The 20373-nt window shown below is 36.1% G+C and overlaps 1 protein-coding gene across 1 annotated transcript in view; it reads right to left on the reverse strand.

The window, feature by feature from the left end:
- Window positions 1-581: 581 nt before the first annotated feature.
- BRD1 (bromodomain containing 1) overlaps window positions 582-20373 on the reverse strand; it is a 59908-nt gene continuing 40116 nt past the window's right edge. The window contains 5 exon segments of the mRNA XM_009697695.1: window positions 582-2491; window positions 5200-5354; window positions 7298-7407; window positions 12929-13056; window positions 14430-14565. Of these exon segments, the coding sequence (XP_009695997.1) occupies window positions 2308-2491; window positions 5200-5354; window positions 7298-7407; window positions 12929-13056; window positions 14430-14565 (713 nt within the window). The 3' untranslated portion in view covers window positions 582-2307.

Raw genomic sequence — 20373 nt, forward strand, 5'->3', positions numbered from 1 at the left:
CAAATTTGAGTATATTTGGTGGAACAAGTCTGAAAAAATCTGATGCAGGCTATTTTTTTTGAAGACTCTTAACAGGCATTCCTAACAGACAAGAAGTGGCTCTAGTGTCTCAATACTGCACAAATTAAGCTCCATTCCCTTCAACGATGGTTATATGGCAGATTCTTGAAGTCATTACACTGAAGTTCTATTTAAGGCAAACAACCAAATTTTCATTTTATTTTTCCACCTGATGTGGCTGTTGTATCTATCACAGCAGCATACCTCAATGACGGTCCTTAACAGGATACCTGCCATCCCTACTCCCCCTAAAGCTGTGTCTACTATAAAGACCAACAAAACTATTTGCTTGATCATTTGTGAAATTTATCCAACTCATCTCTGAAACTATTAGCATCCACTACAGGCAACCAGTCTCGGCTAGTGCAGCTAGCTAGAATACCTACCATGCAGCGGGCTCAGTAAGGATGATGCTGCAAGCCACAGCAAGAAAAACCATCAGGTTCTTGAACTAGCGCCTCTGTAACAGCTCAGTCATGGAGTAAGAAATTGGGCTGTACAGCAAAATCTCAGGGGCTAAATTCAGGACAAAATTAACAGTTGAGAAAGAAATTTTATTTCAAGCTTCTAAGGGGGTATTACAAACAATAGAGAATAAAAACATTAAAAACTATTTAAAAAGTAATTGTCCCTTTAAAATAAAGATTCAAGCAGGTTTAACAATGAAGTATGCTATTCAATGAAGTTTTAAAAAAAGATTTTAAAAGTATTGGTTTTGCTGTATTTGCTAATCCTTTATAAAAAAGCTGGGCATAAATACTTCGTGCATTCATATGCATTATTTGGTGTTTTGTATTATATAACTTGGTACAGTATTTAAGATACCACTGCAAAAGAGTTCAAACACAGTGCATTTATAAATAATGGAGTCATTATAAATCACATTGCAAACATACCTTGCCATTTTCATTGTTACAAATTCAGTATTTCAGTGAAGGTAGGAATAAAGTAGCTACAACAATCAATATCTTGACTTTATTTTTTTTTCTTTTTAATATAAAAATGCAGTTCTGGAAACCCACCCTCCTTCTTCCCCCTGCCCAAACATAATGCTTTACTTCTTAAAAATAAAAATAAAGTACTAATTCTATATACATCACATGTACCATACAAAAATGTATCCAAAGTTTCTATTGCTACCAAAGTGTTCTAAATTAAAAGTTACATAAATCCCCTCATTGGAAACAAAAGATTACAAGTTACCAAAAAAATCAAATTACACACAAACCATCAAGTTATTTTATACAATTTCCAATACATTTTTCTCCCAAAGCAAGTTGTCTTCTCATGTGCCTGTATAAAAATGCATATCAATATATTTGTCAATTTTATTTTTCATTATAAAGCAAATTAATACATTTTCTACAATAAATAAAACACAGGGAGGCACACATATCAACAAAATTAAATCAATGGGAGATAAATGGGATATGGTTTTGAAAGAAATAATGTGCTTGTAGGCTTTAAGCCAGGTTTGTTTAAAACAAAAACAATCTTAAGTTATTTTGGGCAACAATGGAGTGTTTTTGGTGATTTGCAAGTGATGTACATAGTATAATTTTTTTCTTGATGTCTTTCTCACAAAGTACCCTCCAAAATAATGCAACTTCCTTTCTTAAAATACATATTTGTAATTGTAAATTTACATCAATCTTAAATATGTGGTACTTTGTGCAAAGAGCAACGATTTACACAAACATTCAGAAGTCTTTTTCAGAAGCTACAGACCAAGGAAGAAATGATACAAGCAGCACCATATTGTATATGATTTAGGCAAACATATATTTGATGCCATTTTGATATTAGGCTTTAAGATCCACTAAACACCTTAAGCTGGAAGATGGTGCTTAGGTAACTTAACCTCAGAAAAGAAAGAAAGAAAAGTAAAAAGCATGGAAACAAAAAACAACTCCCTCCCCAGCAAAATTATAAAAGGAATTAAAGAGCTACTTCTAAAATCAGAATAAGTTAAGTGTTGAATATACATTTATGTACAATTATGAACACTATGAACAAGACATTTTAACAGGTTTAGTGGAAAATCCTCCAAACTACAACACGAGAAAATCATTAATCAATATGGCAATGGTGATTTAGAAGAACTGCTCGACTATTTCAAGTTTGCAGAACTCAGCCACTGAATCAACAATTAAGGGGTTGTATCTTCAATACATTCTTTTAGACAAAGAGGTTCATTAGTAGAGTTCAAGTCTGTGTGGTATTTTTCATGCCTTGGTAGAATCTCTGTTAGTCAATATCACTGAAGTCACTGACTGGTTCTCCATGGACTCTACTCAGATGATTCATAGCACGATCAAAAGCAATTCTTACTGCTTTTCGTATGCTTGAGTTACGTCCTTCCATCATTTTTAACTTGTCTATGGTCTCATCTATCCCAAGGGGAACCATTTTGGATTTGGGAAGCCACTGCCTGTAAGAAAGAGTAAATAAGTACGTTAAATATAGCATAAAATCAAGAAGTTTTTCGACAAATGTCAGGGCTGCTATACTGTGTTTCTCATATAGCAGATCAGCTTTACCACCTATAAAGTGGTAAAATTCCTTAAAGATAGTACTTACTTGCATTAAATATTTTAAGAACATGAAATATTAAGAAAGCCTCTTCCACAAAGAATACATTCCAATTGAATGATACTTATTTAATGACTGATATTAAGTATCAACTGAAAAATAACAGCATGAAATACTGATGCACTTTAGTTTAAGAACAGGCAGCAGCAACTAACAATGAACGTGGCTCAAGATTCACTTGACACAGTATCGTTTCCCTTCATTTTTTCATTTCCATTGTTACCGGGAATTTGCAGATGATGAATTTTTGCCTTTCATTTAAGACATCTCAATTTGGTCTTTGTGGGGAAAGCCAAACTGTCAAGGAAGTTCTGCTCAGTATGCTTTTACCCTGCAGTATGAAATCCAGTAACTCAGTATTCAGAGTACTTTTCTGTTTTAAGCTCTGTGAATATCATTAATTGCTGGGCATAGAGTGATAAAGAAAAAAGCTCTACAACCCATTCTTCTAGTTAAAGGAAAAACATTCTAAGTATTTAATTAAAAAGCATAACAGTTTCCTTAACAGTTTATCTTAATCCTGTTTTCTTAATTTACAGGTATTAAGGAACATGAAAATTAGGTAAACTAATAGATATTCATTAAAGTATGTTACTGTAGTCTGCAATCCCAAGCCTGCAAATGCTTCTGTTTAAAAACTTCAGTTTGAGAGGCCATTTGGAGCCGAACCAACTGCAAATCAGACAGTAAAGTCTGATATAAAACATTTTATTCAAAGATTTTTTTTAAACTGAATAAAATGCCTCTTGAAATATTAAAGCACTCTAAACGCTAGTGCACTGAGCACATACACTGAAACCAAAAAATGTAAAGAGTCAGTACAAGGATACAACAGTAAAGGACAGTAACAGCAGCACAACAAGCAGCAGTCTAACCATTATCAGTTTTACTACAGATTAGAGGGAAGTTTTAAGAAGAGATTTTCAACAGAAACCTTGCCAAGTCATCCACATGCAAGCGGCAATGGAGAAGAAACAAGTATGACTATTTGAAAAGGTAATCTGTAGGTGATAGAAGCTGGTATCACGGACTGAAGATGACATATACCCTGCAAGTGAATGAAAATCATACGCAGGAGTTCAAGAGACAAAAGTGAGTTATGAGCGATGAGTGCCAAAACGGACAAAGAAATCAGCATAAAAGAACTACTACCAAAAATAGGTGGGGGTGTGGGGTGAGAGGGGAGGAGGGGAAAGGGGTTGGAAAAGTGTTTATAGCCTTTCCTGTCCATCTACGCAGAGTATCCATTAGAGACAGCTTTGCATACTATTTGCAAGATTTAGGACCACCTGCATATGGCGACGCATCAAGAAGGTTTAAGCTGGAGAGGACTCCCAAGATCAAGAAGCAATCACAGCAGTTACTAAGAAAGCGGCTAGGGAGAGCATGCATTACACTTGTGATACCAATAAGAGAAAAATGAGAAACAGAATACTGAGTATGTTTAAATTTGGACGTTCTCCATGAACAGAGGCAGGACCTCATGAAATCCTGTGCAAAGGAACAAAGATGGATCATGAAGAATTACCAATGAATCAAGGAAAGAATTTAAGAACAGACAGAGCAAGCCAAAGAATCGTGATTATGCCAAAGGATCATGATTATGCCAAAGGATCTATGGGGACAGAAAAGCAAACATCAGTTCTAATTTAGGCAAGAAGTTATTTAGGTGATAGTGTACTGGGACAGAGAGAGTCAGAAGAATGGAGCATTTCCAGACACCACATATAATGAGCTAAAGAGGAAAATGGTATCTGAAAGTGCAAGCAAATTCAAGAGTAAAATTGAGATAGAAAAAACATTTAAAGCTAGCTTCACCTGCAGGGAAACCCGGAGAGCAGAGGGATTAAGAACACCACAGGAAAGAAATATATAGTTTGATGAAAGGAAGAAAGAGAGGTGAATGAAAAGCTTCCTTATCTGGCAAAAAAAACCACTCAACCAAAAAAGACCTAATGGAAGGGGGAAGAGAATGTTTTATTGTGTGAATTATCCCTTCAGGCTCCACAGAGCATATTGCTGACACTGAAAGAAACAGAAAAAGGGAAAGTTTCATGAAAAAATTCAGAAAGGGCTAAGAACTTCAAATGAGAGTGTTAATAAAGCATTTAACTAGACAGGTTAAAAATGTAAAGAAAATGCACTTGAGCAGACTGAGGGCAGAGGGGAAGTGTTGTCATTCGGAAAGCAATGATGAAGGCTGACAAAGATAAACAGTAAAGACCTTTTTTAAAAAAAAAAAAAATCTGTTTAGCTAAAGAAACAATTTTATCAGGTCAATAAATTAAATCAGCTTGTAAATCAAACCAAAAGACTATTTAATGACTTAAGTTATTTTCTTCCAAACTGACCATAAAAAGGTCTTTCAGTGATAATATGCCTCAGTCCAAAAATAGACTCAAATATGAAATTTTAACATTACAGTTCATACTTCCATAAGAAAGATATCCATGGAAAGATAATATTTCAATTTTTTTTTTTAGACTAAAGGTATAGGCTTTTAGAATTTTAAGTCACTGCATCAAACAATACATTTCAATAACATACCAACTTCTTTTATTGTCAAAAAATAGTACTAAGAATAGTTTCTCATCTGATTTGGTCTGCATTTGTTCTCCAATTTTCAGGACATCCAGAGGTGGCACTGGTATAGTAACACCGTTGTGATGGCCAGCAACACGAGGCATCTTAGGGTCAATAATCTATAAAAGAGAAGAAAGGACAGTTTCTAGTTTTTAAAACTACATCATTTATTTTAAGGAGGTATTACAAATAAAGTTAATGGGAAAAGAATCATAAACTAAACAGCCACTGTATATAAACTGGCTTTGTGTTAAACACTTACATAACTTCTTGACATAAGCTGAATAGGCATAGTGGAGGCACAGGGTTAGATTTAACAGAAAAAACACCCCTACCTCTAGACCATTTTTCCCCCGTACCACTTCATTCTTAAAGTCAAAACTGAATTTCTCTTAGTACAACTCTGCAGACTGACAAGCAGGTTTCAGAATGCGAAAGTTGAACCAGGATTTCTAAAAGCCATAACTGACCTCCAATTTTGGGTTTTGAATTTCAGAAAGAACAATCTATGTTAAGGTATAAATATTTGTTTCTGCAAAATACAAGCCCCACACTCAAAATCTGGAGCAAAAAAAGCCTCTAAATAAACAAAATAACCCAAATAGAAAAAAAGGAATCAGAAGTCACTTTCAAATATCTTGCATACCCAATTTAATGCCTCAGTTTCCAGTAAAACATGCCGTTACAAGTCACAAATTCTTTCTAAACAAAGGCTGGCGGAGGGGGGAAGATGCTGCCAACATTAAACTAATCAGGCTGATGGAAAAACTCCTTTGTAGGCAGATCACAGCATTATCAACTCTGTATGCTTACATTTCCTGATGCTCCCAGCACATATATATTAAAAATCATTATTGTCCAGTCTATTATATAAATCAAGCCATAGTGTATGAACTGTTTCTATAACCTCAAATGCCAGAAGCCAACATTTTATCAACATTTTCTCTGCAAGCTTTAAGTAGAACTGTGTGTATTTCTCCTAAAATAACATGGGCACAACAGCTTTAAGCTCCCAGTACATCATTCACAACTGGATACAATCATTCGATTTATTCCGACTCAACCAAGTTTTTTGCTTCTTTAATGAACTGCAGCATCAGAGTATTTTTATACTTCTTTTGCAGCAGAAAATATCTCACAGTTCCAACACTAACAAGATGTCTGTCAAATGCTTACTCAGTTGTTCCTTCAAACAATAATATATATTGCAGAAACAAAGACTACTGAGACAGTTGTGCTGGTTTTGGCTGGGGTAGTTAATTTTCTTCATAGTAGCTAGTATGGGACTATGTTTTGGATTTGTGCTGGAAACAGTGTTGATAACAGAAGGATGTTTTCATTATTGTTGAGCAGGGCTTACACAGAGTCAAGGCCTTTTCTGCCTCTTATCCCACCCCACCAGCAAGGAGGCTGGAGGTGCACAAGGAGTTGGGAGGGAACACAGGCGGGACAGCTGACCTCAACTGACCCAAGGGATATCCCATACCATATGACGTCACGCTCAGCATGTAAAGCTAGGGGAAGAAGAAGAAAGGGGGGGACACGTTTGGAGTGATGGCATTTGTCTTCCCAGGTAACCATTACGTGTGATGGAGCCCTGCATTCCTGGAGATGCCTGAACACCTGCCTGCCCATGCAAAGTGGTGAATGAATTTTGCTTTGCTTGTGGGTGCAGTTTTTGCTTTACCTATTAAATTGTCTTTATCTCAACCCACGAGTTTCCTCACTTTCACCCATCCCACCCTGGGGCAGTGAGTGACCGATTCTCTCCCCCATCTCATCAGGGGAAGTGAGTGAGCAGCTGTGTGCTGCCTAGTTGTCAGCTGGAGTTAAACCACGACAACAAGTATTGCACATCTCAAAACATGGGTAGCATAGTAGAGATTGACTTAACACGGGATATTGCAATAATTTTACAAACTGGATGCATGGTAAAGAGTGCAGAATAATCCACCCTTATTCAACCCGAACGGGAATTTATCAATTACCTTAAGTTCACGCACTAATGTTTTCAGACCAGAAACAGTATCACTAGTGCACTAATGGGAAGCTGTGTACTTACCAGAGCTGGGTAAGAGGGATATCCACTGCATTTGGCCCATACCACTTTCAGAGGCTCAAGAACAGATGTTGCAGCATCAGTTGAAATCCACATACTGCTATGCCCAACTTCTAAGAAGAAATAATAATTAAATATAAAAGTTAAAGTGTTAAAGAATGAAACCTCAGACAAATCTTCTGCAGTTCTTTGTTTCCTCATGATCACTGGAATCCAAATACCAATACAACCTTTCATGCACATACCAATAAAAAGCAGGTAACATTCGTAACAGCTCTTTAAACGATACTAGTACTTTAATCCAAGCCTACAGATAAAGAACAAGTTCTAGACATTTCTAGAAACAGCGTATCTTAAACACCTTAATTCTCAGAAAGCAACTGTTTGCCAAATTCTAATAATCCTTTCCCTCTGAAAAAGCTGAAAAGAAAACATAAAATTATGGTACTCCAAATAACCGGTTTCTTTTGAAACTATGACGAGACGACAATTCTGTCAAATAGGTGATGGTATTGAAGATGTGAGCTGCATGGTATGTCTACAAAGTGTTGGATATCCATAGTAGGATTAGCACGTGATAACTTACAATGCTTGTCAGGTATACCTTTCTGTTCTTATGCATAAGTTCTAACCTGCATTTTAATTTGTTTGTTTTTAATCAGCCCTCTTGGTCTCTCTGCCCAGCCCTTTCCTGCAACAAAGTTCAAAAGGACCAACAGCGTTCAAGGAAGCAGCTGCAACAGTGGTTTCTTCCTTCTCAGCATAACAAAAAACTGAGTTTATGTTATTGTTCACTTCTACCAGAATTCTTCTCTGTTGCTCACCACTGGATTGAATCATGATACAGGTGTAAACCTTTCAGTCAACTGAAATGCAACTAGCCCCCTAGACACACAGGGATACAGTCAAGAGACTGGGCAGAAGACAGTGAATTATTCCCTCAAGATGGAACTAGGGGTAGAAAAAGTAGGAAGAAGGTAATGAAAGTTCACAAGCTTTAAAGATGAGGCAACACTTCTTGTATGGGGAAACATGGTACCAAAACACAGTTTAGAGGCTGCAGTCATTTTTTTTTAGCAGTAAGGCAATACTTGGTAGAAGCAGCTCTCTACTTGCCAAAATACAATTTATTCCTAATTCTTTCCAATCTGCTCCCATTTAAAATGGGCAATGGTTATTGATAATGAAATGTGGCATGTAGATATGTGTTCTATCTCAACATCACAGAAAAGTACGGGAAAAAAACTGGTTTCAGACCTTGTCAGAGTAGAAATAGCAAGGAAAAAGTGTTTAAGGTGATCACACAAAAAAAAAAGCAATCATTCTCCACAATCAAACATGCAGAGACATGGTCAATTTCAGCCATAGGCTAATTCATTCAATTATAATTTATTTTTAATCCATAATGGTACCATTATTTCAAGAAAATACTTCATTGAGAAGTCTAAGTTTAGAGATTCACAACTATGTAACATCAGCTATCAAAATGCAGTAGTTCATAATAATTTGCCACCACATCATAACAAAGATATTAGACATTTTTGAAGCTAAAAGTTGTTACAGGTTCTATTATAGGTCTGGGTATCATAAGAGAAACAGAAAGAAATGCAGTTTTTCCAGTGTCTTTAAGAAAAGTCTCTTAAAGAAAACAAGGATCTTTGCCATCAATCCCAGCAGGCTTTACAGAGAAGATCTTTAATTAGTGGATTCCATTACCAAAAAACATGAAAATAATTTGTCTTATTTATACTATTTCTTACTAACCTTGGAAAATCAGTTACTAAATCTATTTAGTAGTTTATTTATTTGTTCATTTCTGTATATTTTAGAGAGGTAACACTAGGACATTCTTCACTTTCTCATTAAAAGACATAATAACATTCTTCATATTTATAAACATATAATACACACAAATATAATAAATATAGCCATTCTTATACTTCTAAGAGTATAGCTGAATACATAAAATACCGGATATTATGGAAAGACATGTTAAATCCAGATGAACTGTTTTGGTACTATCTCAGAATAGAACAATCAGAGCAATTGCTAACACAATAGAAAAAGCAATTTAGACAACTTCTTTATTTCTCTGCTCTATTAGTACCACTATGTTAAGTATTCACACACCAGTTAGAGTCATGAAGGTTTACATTAACGTATCCTTCATACACAGACTATTTTGAAAAACATATATGTATATGTAGAACTGTAACTGGTACATAAGAACAGCACAAGCCCTCTTCTTCAGGGCAGCTAACAAGACAGAAAAGAAATCTCCATTATTCTCAGCTGTAGAGTTGATAAGAAACAAAGAAAAAGGTATTTTAATGCTGAGTAGAAGGTCATACACAATCTGACAGGATGCATGCAGTGAGATTCCCTCAGAGACTTCTCAGGTGTAGAGTCAGTAGAGAAGAGTCTCAGAATTTTTCCTAGTCAGAATTTATTCCATGCAGTGATAGGGAGTTATTACACTAGCACATACAGTTACTACTTTTCTTTTAGAACATAAAACCACCTTTATTTCCTCAAGTTATGAGAGACAATGAATTTAAGTTAGCAGCCAGGACAATGTACTGCTAAATCCCACTAGCTGAAAACCAACAGTACCAAAATAATACAAACCAGATTTAAGATCCTACATAGTTTAGGGTAGAGATAAGGAGGTCTCATTATACTTTTCCTCCCCTTACAGATTTTTTCGTCTTACAGTATTTTCAAAATAACTAGTGTTTTTTTCAGTATCATTCTCATAACGGAGTCAATGTGTTTGATTTTTTGTGCGAAGTTGAGCGAAACACCCATTAGGTGCTAGCACCACAAACCTCAAAACTTTAAGGCACTTCTGTCTTCGAAAACAAAGCTAAGAACTTCAAATCCAGTATCTGTATAGCTTTCAGTAAGCAATGTGTGCTCTTCATAGGACAACTTTCTCTGAAACCAGAAACTTCAGACACAAAAAGGAAACTCTATTTTACTGAAAGATGTTCAGATTAATAGTGGAGAGTGTTATATTGTTCTGGGGTTTTTGCTTGTTTGGTTTTTTTTTGTTTGGTTTTCGTTTGTTTCAATTACATAGAGGAAACTTTGATTTTAATACCCAAATCTGCAGACACATCCACTGACACTTAGCATATTTAAGCTCCAAAACTACTGCCACCAAGAGGTAGCTGCGGTATCTACAGTGTAGATGGATCATTCTTCAGCACAAATGACAAATTGAGACTTTCCTTTTACTGTCTAACTCTTGGCTGGACAAAGTGTTCTCTCTGCCATCAGTGTTACCTGTTGAAATTAAGACCACGCAGAGGGGAAAGCTATTTAAGTCAAATGCAGCAAAATGTTCCCCTACAACCCGTCCCCTGCCCATTCTTGCTGAGCCCTCTGATGTGACTGAAGGGAAAGACAGTATCTAGACACTGCTGGAAAGAATACCGACACCAAGATTTACTGAGGAGAGAGGAGAAAAAAAATAAAATCTGACAAGGTGGATCAACTGGCTGGATAAAGATGGGGACAAAGAATTGAAAACTGGGACAAAAAGCATGAGAGCACCTGGGAATAGAAGAGCTAGATAAGAATCCTGGATCATGGAACAAGGAGGAGGCAGGCAAAAGGACTGGGCAAGGTTCAGGAGGGACAGGCAGAAGAACACATTACCACTTTGGCGCAGCAACTTCCTGACCTTATAAAGGAATCCAAGACTTACAAACCTCAGCACATCTCTGTGTACAGCAGCTATTAATGAAAGTCACTCATGGCACATGCCTATTCATCTTCCAGTATTCTCGCTGAGCAAGGACAACAAGCTATTACATACAGATAATTCTATTTGAAAATCAAGAAAACCCTAGTAAGTCTACAAGTCCAAGCCCCAAAAGTTAGACAGACTTCTGAGTCACTTTTGAAACCTGAATTCATCCTCTGTATTTAAATCTCAATAATCTTCCTATTTCAATATAGAACATATTTTTCCATAGTAGTCTTAACTTGTCCAGTAGACTGAGTGGACCTAGTTCTAAAGCATACCTCAGTCTCACAAGTCAAAAATGCTGAACGTGGCAGCTGTACTATGGAAAACAGCATGCCCTAACTTGCACACTTGGCTTTGTGATTTCAATAGCACCCTTGTAACATTGTTTGTGTTTGGATTAACATATTTCAGTGCGTGCATTACAATGATTACATCTATTAACCAATGCAAAACTGCATCCCATCATAACTGCAGTATTACAACATACCATAGGTTCTGAGACAGCATCCTGTAAACAGAAACAAGATATTCCTTAGACCTAAAGAGAGCGTAACTGTAGGCATTGTGTTTGTTTCTAAAGCATATATACTCTGTCAAACAGGGCTGTTTGAGACATTTTGCCAAGAATGAACAACCTGTTATTTACGTTTCTTTGTAAAATGTGGAATTTTACTAATAAAAGTACATAATGGTAAAATTCCAGTTATGCACAGAACGCAAGCAGGAGTTTCCACTTCACTCCTACTTATTTCTTCCTCTTGATCTGCTGAGGTAACAGGATGCACAAGGCAGCCAAAAGACCTCAAATTAGATAGAATATATAGTAATATATAAAATAATGCTGTTAAATGTAATTTGCTCCTCCTTTTAGGCAGTTGTAGAATGTATTTGCGAACAGAGACAGAATTAAGGGAGATCAAGGAGAGTTCTGAAAAAACAGGTACAGGAACTGTAAGTGGAAAGTGTTTAATGTAAGATTACCCAGAACAGAGCAAGAAAAGCAAACAGAAAAGGTTAAGTCCTGTGTAAGAGGTTACCATACAGATAATAAAGATACCAAACCTGAGAGTAATGAAGCAGCAGCAGAAAACAGGCTGCAAGAAAGAAAAACAAAACTGATCATATGGGGAGGAAAGAACAGACTAGGGCAAATAAAGAGTCAGATAAAAAGCACTAGGAAGACATGAAAGAGTCCTGAACAAAGAACATGTAGGATGAGGGGGAGAAGAGTTGTAAGGTCAGAAACTAAAGACAGGCCTGCTACCCACTGCAAGGTGGATGCCTAACTTCAGCGTGGGAGCACTGCACTACACAAACAGTTCTACTTATGGAAGAGATGACCTACTTAAATATTGTAATGCAATTAAAATATTGAAACACGTGGAAAACATACCAACAGAACACAGTTACTTCCCTAAAATTTGGTAACTTGCTATCCTCTGCAGTCCTAGAAATTTCCACTTCTTTTCAAATTTTTCCTGAATCAAAGCAGATCATGTTTTACCTGTCTGTCAACACATTTATGCAGAACAGTGTATAAGGAGTAAACCCTAAACCAAAAAGCCCAAGAAAGAAAAATACTGACAGAACCAAAAATAGTACTTCATGCCAAGTTTCGCTTGTATTTCTAGAGTAGCTTGATCACTTTAAATATCACCTATTCATCAAAAAAACCCCAAATCAGGTACTATTCTTCTCTCTTCAAAGCCCTTAAAGAGTCAAAAGCAGAAACCAGTAGTTTCTGCAATGCTATCAAAACCACTTTCAGAATGCTTAATGTATTTCAGCAGTGAAAATAAGAATGCTAAAATCTGTCAAATAGATGGACAAAATTATAGTTATACAATATTATTAAGAATACAATTATTTATAGTTACCAGCTGCAATTCTTGCTGCTTTGGCATAGTTTCCATTTTCAATGCATGATATCAATTCACTTCGGTCTTCCAGTGTGTGTCTTCGTACAAGTGCAGGTTTACCTTTACCACACTTCGGTAGGCTGAAACTACGAAAGTATCAATATTAAAACCATTATTTGATAATTAACATTGTTCACTATAAATCAAGACTTTGAAAAAGAATTTAAAATTCATCAGTAAAATCAGAGCAGCAAGCTCTAACACATTTTATGTAACAAACACAAACAACAACATAAAGGCCAAAACCCCAGATTATTTTCACGCACAGAATTGTCTGGTTATCAGCAAAAGACAAACAGTATGCAGCTGCACCTCAACTGCTGTACAGGTTATACACACACAAATGAGAAAAGCTGCTTTGTCTCCAGTGTTACAGGGGATACTGGCCGAACGAAAACACCTTCCCTCTGCTCCAACAGTTCCACTACATAGGAAACACAATTATTTTCTCTTTCATTTCTCACTACAAATTCAAGTCTTTCAATTGTGGAATATCTATACACAAATTGGGAAATTTGTTCTCTGCACACTTGAGTTTACTTAAAGAGATCATAGAATCTGAACAGCAATTATTCTAGATCAAATCTTCAACATATCACATTCACAAGAGACGTTTTATTAAATTCTCTTAGTTTCTGAAAGCCTATGATCAAATCGTCAATATAGCACACTTGAGATGCAATATTAAACTCTCTTTGTTTCTGAAAGCCTGTTTGACACCAGCGTATTAACACCATTCCCTTAAATAGTTTAATACCAATTGTGACCACATGAATAAAGCCTTCTTTTTTCCTCTAACAGATTTACCCTATACTCCTGTATGCCCCATCCTCATAGCCCAGGACTGGAGATAGCTACCTTTCACCCACAGGTTAGTGTGCTTTTGGAAGATGGGCACCATTGGTGATGGAGAAATATTTATCAATGGTGGCAAAGGTGACAATTCTGACAGTCCTATCTTTAAGAACAGACTTCACAAAGAGAAGGTCAATAGTTGATATACAGGTACTGCCATCACTGCAGTAAGTAGCCAGTAATCCAAATCACAGACTGATAATCTACAGTTCCACAGCTACTGAATCTACCTTCCCTGTGTACAAGACTCTGCTTTGGAAAATGCTTCTCTCCTCCCCTTACCAAAATAAACACACACATTTTTAGCGTTCAGGATTAGGAAGGTAATTAAAACAAGATACATACACGTTTGTGTGTGCAGTATCTATACAGAGCAAAAGAAGCATATTCAAGTATGAAGTGCAACTGCCCAGATCTGTAATAACCTGAATTCAACAAAAGAATACTAGCAATCCTGAAAGGTGTATCAGATTTGACACACAACTGAGAAAACTGAAGAGTACTCTTTTTTCCTAAAATTTATGCAATCCTCCGATGTGGGTCACAAGCAATACAGAAAACTGATATATTCAGTCTCAAATTTATATTTCAGATTTAGTTTTACCTTGAATTACACAAAAGACTGTTGCTAGATGAAATACTAGATTCTGATGCACAGCGGCGACGAGGTTCAACTTTTCTTCCTGGAGTATCATCTAATGTTCTCTCTTTACTTCCATCTCCAAAACCATTTGACAGACCTACAGCATAACAAAAATAAATTGCATCAAATTGGAAACCACATCTTTTTCATTAACTACTTTTTGTATTCACACATTGTATCATTGTTGTTCTGTACTTTAAGTATTTTGATGTGATGAAAAAGAAAGAACATTAACAAAGTATTTAATTTCAAAACACAGTATTATAAATAGGAGGTTCCTGTAGTCCAGATTTTAAAGACAGGATGGAAATTTAGGTAACAAGAAAAAAGTGAAGATTATAATATGGGAAATGCTAAATGGAGTCTCAAATCAGTCTTTGTATGTAATGTTTCCAACTACTAAGACAATCGGGCTGCAGAAGCTGGGTAGAAAAAACAAGAAAAAAAAAAGTTACAACCAGGCAGATTTACCAAGTCAACACAACACTCACTTGAATACAACGTTACAACCATAAGTCAAGAAACACTGAAAATCCTTTTCAAACACTGGAAACAGAGAGTGGTAGGGATTCCCTCCTGACGTTATCTACTTCTTCCTGAAAGTCCTTCCATTTTAGTAAATTCAGACTGACATTACCATGTCTGTTTTCTATGATCAACAACTAACAATATGCACATTATTATTTTTGACTAATCTTTTCCTGGCACAAGTTTATACATGTCCAAGGATATTATACTTTAATTTCCTGATCATAATGAAAATGTAAAAAAGGCTTTTATATTACAAGCTACTGATCTGATGGGCTGACACCAATCCTGCTCTGTGTTTGCTAATTCACAAAAGGTATAGTTCTTATTAACATTACAGTTCTTATTCCATTTCTGTATTTGATCAAAGAGACAAATGAAGAACTTTAAGACAGTGTTCTGAAGACTTTCCCAAGGAGATGTGTGTAAATTAGGACTAAGAAAAGAAAGAATCCAACACAGACTCAAGAGTATCAACACAAACGAACTGGCTAAAGACAGTAGTACTAGCCTGCAATCAGCTACTGCAAGCTACAGACTGCAAAGAGAAAACACTTTTAAACGGATTAAATTCTAAGCACACTTATTTCCTTACAATAAATTAAAGTTTTTACTTAAGGCATATGACCAGTGTGCTTCTCATAACGCAAGAAAGAGCTACCCAATCCAGCCATTCTATTATCAGAGTATTAAAGGTGACCATGATCTTTCTATGTTCATTCAGACATAGTCAAACACACTTATGTAACTTCACGTGCCTCTCCACAGAGCATTACGCTGTAAGAAAATTATGGCAGAACTCCCTTTATTAAGTTCTAATTCTTCCAGTCTGTTTGCTATGAAGATCTCTGTAAAGAAGGCTGACAACCAAGGAGCTTGAGCTTAGCAAGTTACTTCATACGATCCAGTCATATTTCAAGGCATTTCCATACAGTGACTTAAGGGATTTCCCCCTCCACCACCAGGAGACCTTCCATGCGGATTATCAACACAATTTTAGATTTTTCAAGAGAAAAAGGAGAATTTATTCAATGGTCAGAAAGATTTACCAATAAGCATTCTCCTTCATTGTCATTTAGTTGACACTGTAGAGCATTCATTTAAGAGTGTCTGTTTTTTAACTCCTATATTTGCCTTTGATTTCCTATACAAGAAAAAAATTATAAGGTAGCATTGTCTTGAGTGTTCAAGCACCAAACTACATGCTATTGATTAATCTTGTTCTCATTCTCAGCAAGTCAGTACAAATAGCTGGAGATTAAGGAGGAGTTCAGTCCTAGACTATGCTGAAAGATCTGTCAAAACAGAGTAGGCTTTATGAGAAAGCTTAAACTCCCCTATAAACTATTGCAGTACATTTCACATAGCATCTGAAATGAAAAGCTGAAAAAATATTCTGCAAAGATACAAAGGAGATCTCTTAGGTCTCTGCAAATAACTGGTTTTTATTCTTAGATATCCTGTCAGACCTACTTCTCAAGTGAGGTGTAGAAACTATTTTGTTTTCACCCTGCCACAAGCCAGAGACACATTACTCAAGTCACCACTCAGGCATCTAGCTAATATGAATCAGCAAATCAGCAGAGATCACAGATTAAATTTCAAATTTAAAGACAGATCAAGTAATTACTGCCATCAGAACCAGAGCACAGCTCAGATTCCCAATGGACTGCAGAAGTGCAAGGCAATATCTGTTTATTCTTGTAAGAATAATGTATAAAATGTTTAACAATATGTATGTCAAATATGACTTGACTACATATCTCTATGTACACTGGTTCCGTATGTGTATGTACATCCAGGACAAAAAAATATTAGGGAGTAGCTTCACATTTTGATTGCTTTAACAGTTTATGATTGTGCTGCCGTCGAAATGGACATTTTGGCACTCTCGGTCCCTTGCAACGGTTGCTTCTCATCATCACCATGTCAGTACCAAGAAATAAGTGGTCATGGTAATGCACTAGTTTTCAGTGATGCACTGGGCAAAGCAACCATGGGACTGCCCAATTGCTGCCAAGAAACAAAGGATGCAATGGAAACATTCAACTACAGCAAAGGAGACAGCTCTCTGCAGTGGTAGTCCAGTCTTATACACTAGTTTAAACATAACTTATGAATTTAATGACTTATTTAATGAACTAACATAGGTTTTTAAGAGTACAGTAAGCAAAGTTTTTCCAATCTGTAGAATAGTTACTAACAGTGGGGAAAAAAAAATTCTGACAAATAAGGAACATGAAAGTGCAAAAGAATTTAGAGCTTCTCAGACACATTTCTCTTTTGCTTGTGGAAGTATGAAAAACAAAGAACATGCAGGTTAGCAGCAGGAGTAATTTTCTTGAATATCTGGCCCTGAATGACATGAGCTTATGCAGTCCATAAGACTCAAGTTTACACAGTCCACTTCTCAGAAATTATAAGGAATAGGCACTATTTTAAGACAGACAGACCTCAATGCTTATTTTAAACAAAACACAATCATGTCTAGTCACAGATGCAGCAGCTCCCAAGTGACCTTGTTAACTTGCCAGAAAAATCCAGACAATAAAGTTTAAGTGCTTTATGGTATCACTGATGTGCAAAAAATAAACAGATACACTACATTTACATGCTATAACTGGGAATTCGGGGGTTTTTTATAGATCATTACAAAACTCTTTCTCCCATGAATCAAGAAACACCCAATCTCCTGTGGCTACCAGAATAAGTGAGGTTAAAGAAGATCCCCATTTGCTTTAAGGAATTTGCATTTTATTGGCTCAAAAGATATTACTAAGAAGGTCAAATAAAGAAAATCCACGAGAGAAGTAACTCATCCTGCTTTTGCAGATTAGTAGCCTGGGTAAACTTGCAACAAACCTCTATGAGACACTTACATTTTCCATGATTTTGTCAGATCAAATAAGCTTTCTCTACAGTCATGAAAAGATACTTTATGAGGTCAGGTACTGGACTTCTTACACACACTTCCTCACCAACATCTTTGATTGAGAACAACCTCCCTCAAAAAAAATCCCAAATATCAAACTAAAACCTTTCATTAGTCAATGATTCCTCTTTCTTTTCGCCTCTATTCTCAAGTTTCTTCAAAAAAGCAGTCCAATCTGAAGGCAGAAGTCAACTTTACTCATTCGGGAAAAAAAAAAAAAAGGAATTCACAAATAGTGAAGTCTGCTATCAACCTTAAATGCAGGGTTACTACCATTTCCAGTCTTCAGCTCTGGACTTCAATTTACATAGAAAGTTTACTGCCATGTCAATCAAGGCATATAACACACACAACCATTTTAAAAATAAAGAAACACTAACAACTGTAAACTAAGAAGAAAAAAATAAGCCAAAGATGATCAGTTTGATAGTTTTTCACAGGTTTCTCACTGCCCTGAAAACTCTATTCACCAGGGAAAGTTTCAACATTTTCTCAACAGTAGCAGTGTGTTCTTAAACTGCAATAAAAACTTCCACTGACTACCTACATCAAGCAACTTAGAATCTTGTTGCCCACACCAAATTAATGGAAGAAGGGAAATATAACCCCCAAATGACAGCACAAGTTCGGGAAAAACGACAGAGGAACAAAGTCAAAGGTTAGCCCAAGGAGCAGCAAGCTCCATGAATGTACAAAATGCTGCCACAGAACACAGAATCGGACATTTCAGACTGTAATTGCATCTTGCAGTTCTGCTGAAACAAAAAAAATGAAGCAGAACTTGTATAAAATCATCCTAAAGTAATTAAATCTTTATTATGCATAGCTTGATGCAAAACCAAGCATATCCAAATGTAAGATGAAGTGCTGTATTAAAATCACAGCTGAAGAGCTGAGAAACAGTGAAAAGTGTTAAGTTCAACCACTAAAAAAGTGCAGGCATTCAAAAAACAACTGCACGCAGTGCACCAGCACTTATGTAACACTACTTAGGTTTGTTTTACCAAGCAAGGACTAATCAAGTCCTGACTTGTGCACTTACCCACCACCAGTGACATTAGTCTTCATTAAAATATATATATTAAAGAAAAAAAAAAAGTGTATTTTATTAGAACTACATAAATGCACAAAATTAGGTTAAACATTTTTTGGTACACTTCACTTCTCCAAGAAGATTAGACTGTTTTTTGGGGAAGGGAAGATGATGGAGATGGAACATTCTTAACTAATCTGCTCTCACGGAGCACGTTCTGGGAATAAGAACGCAGGGACTGATAAAAATCTGCGACTAATTTGTGTCACATATACTACAACATGTACAACTTTATAACTTACGGAAATGGGGCAATATATTGAATGAAGAGCATAGTTTCATATATGTCAAAGACTTCCTCCAACAGTGTTCATAATTTTTTTTTTGTTTTAAGGATGGCTGGTGTCTCCAACATGATCCAAAATAATTACTTCAAATGTAATTGTCTTTCTGCGTTCCAAAATGATCATTTAATTGAATTCCATTCCATGTTGAGGATAACAGAAAATAATTAGGATCCAAAGAGATAAATACCCAGCATGATATTAGTTAATATGAGAACCTGGAAGACAGTGAAAAAGCCATTAAGTCTCTCTGAAAGGAAACAGAGCTTTCAAATAAATAAGCCATCCTTACAGCAGTGTCCAGAGACAGTGAGAATGATACAAATGTTCCATGTATTCTAACACTAATAGTCAGCTAAAGTTTCAAAAGAGGCAAAACTAGATTAAAAGTTTCACTTCCATTCAGTCCTCTTTCTTGAAAAAGAAAATTTATGCAAGTCATTGAAAGCACAGAACACAACCTCTATATGCATGATATGCATCAAGAACACGGTTTTGAAATGTATCTGAAAATCCCTCCAGTAAGAGTAAGAAGTGGGATGACCCTAATTTAAGAGAATTTACATATACATGTATACACAGACAGGATAAAGGAATACTTTAAGGTAATAAATAATCAGAAGTTATTGCATTCTTAAATATGCAAACCTTGAAAATGGGCGTATTGCAGCAATAGGAAGGCATCCACAAAGTTCTTAAAAAGTGAATCTTAGAGTAACCCTATAAATGTCTACTTCCAACAGCAAATTCTGCAGTGCAGTAAGAATAGTAGACACAGTCCTTTTCAGAATACACAGATGAATATCTGAGCATGTCAAAGTTCACAGTTCTTAAAACAGTCTTCAGTATGCGGACAAAATGCAAGCCAGTTACACACAAAGATGATAAAGTTTTGCATGAAGACTCTCCTTGGAAATACAGTTTTTAAAACTTGGTTAAAATTTGGTCATGGCCAAAGATAGCAAAGAAAGCTCAGCGTGAGACCATGACGTGGCACCTACACACTAAACAGCAGGAGCCTTCAAGATCCTAAACAGAAAAATTTCATCTTTGTCAGTTTAGGTAACA

Source organism: Cariama cristata, unplaced genomic scaffold (genome assembly GCF_000690535.1).
Source record: "Cariama cristata isolate BGI_N322 unplaced genomic scaffold, ASM69053v1 scaffold3143, whole genome shotgun sequence".
Lineage (NCBI taxonomy): Eukaryota > Metazoa > Chordata > Aves > Cariamiformes > Cariamidae > Cariama > Cariama cristata.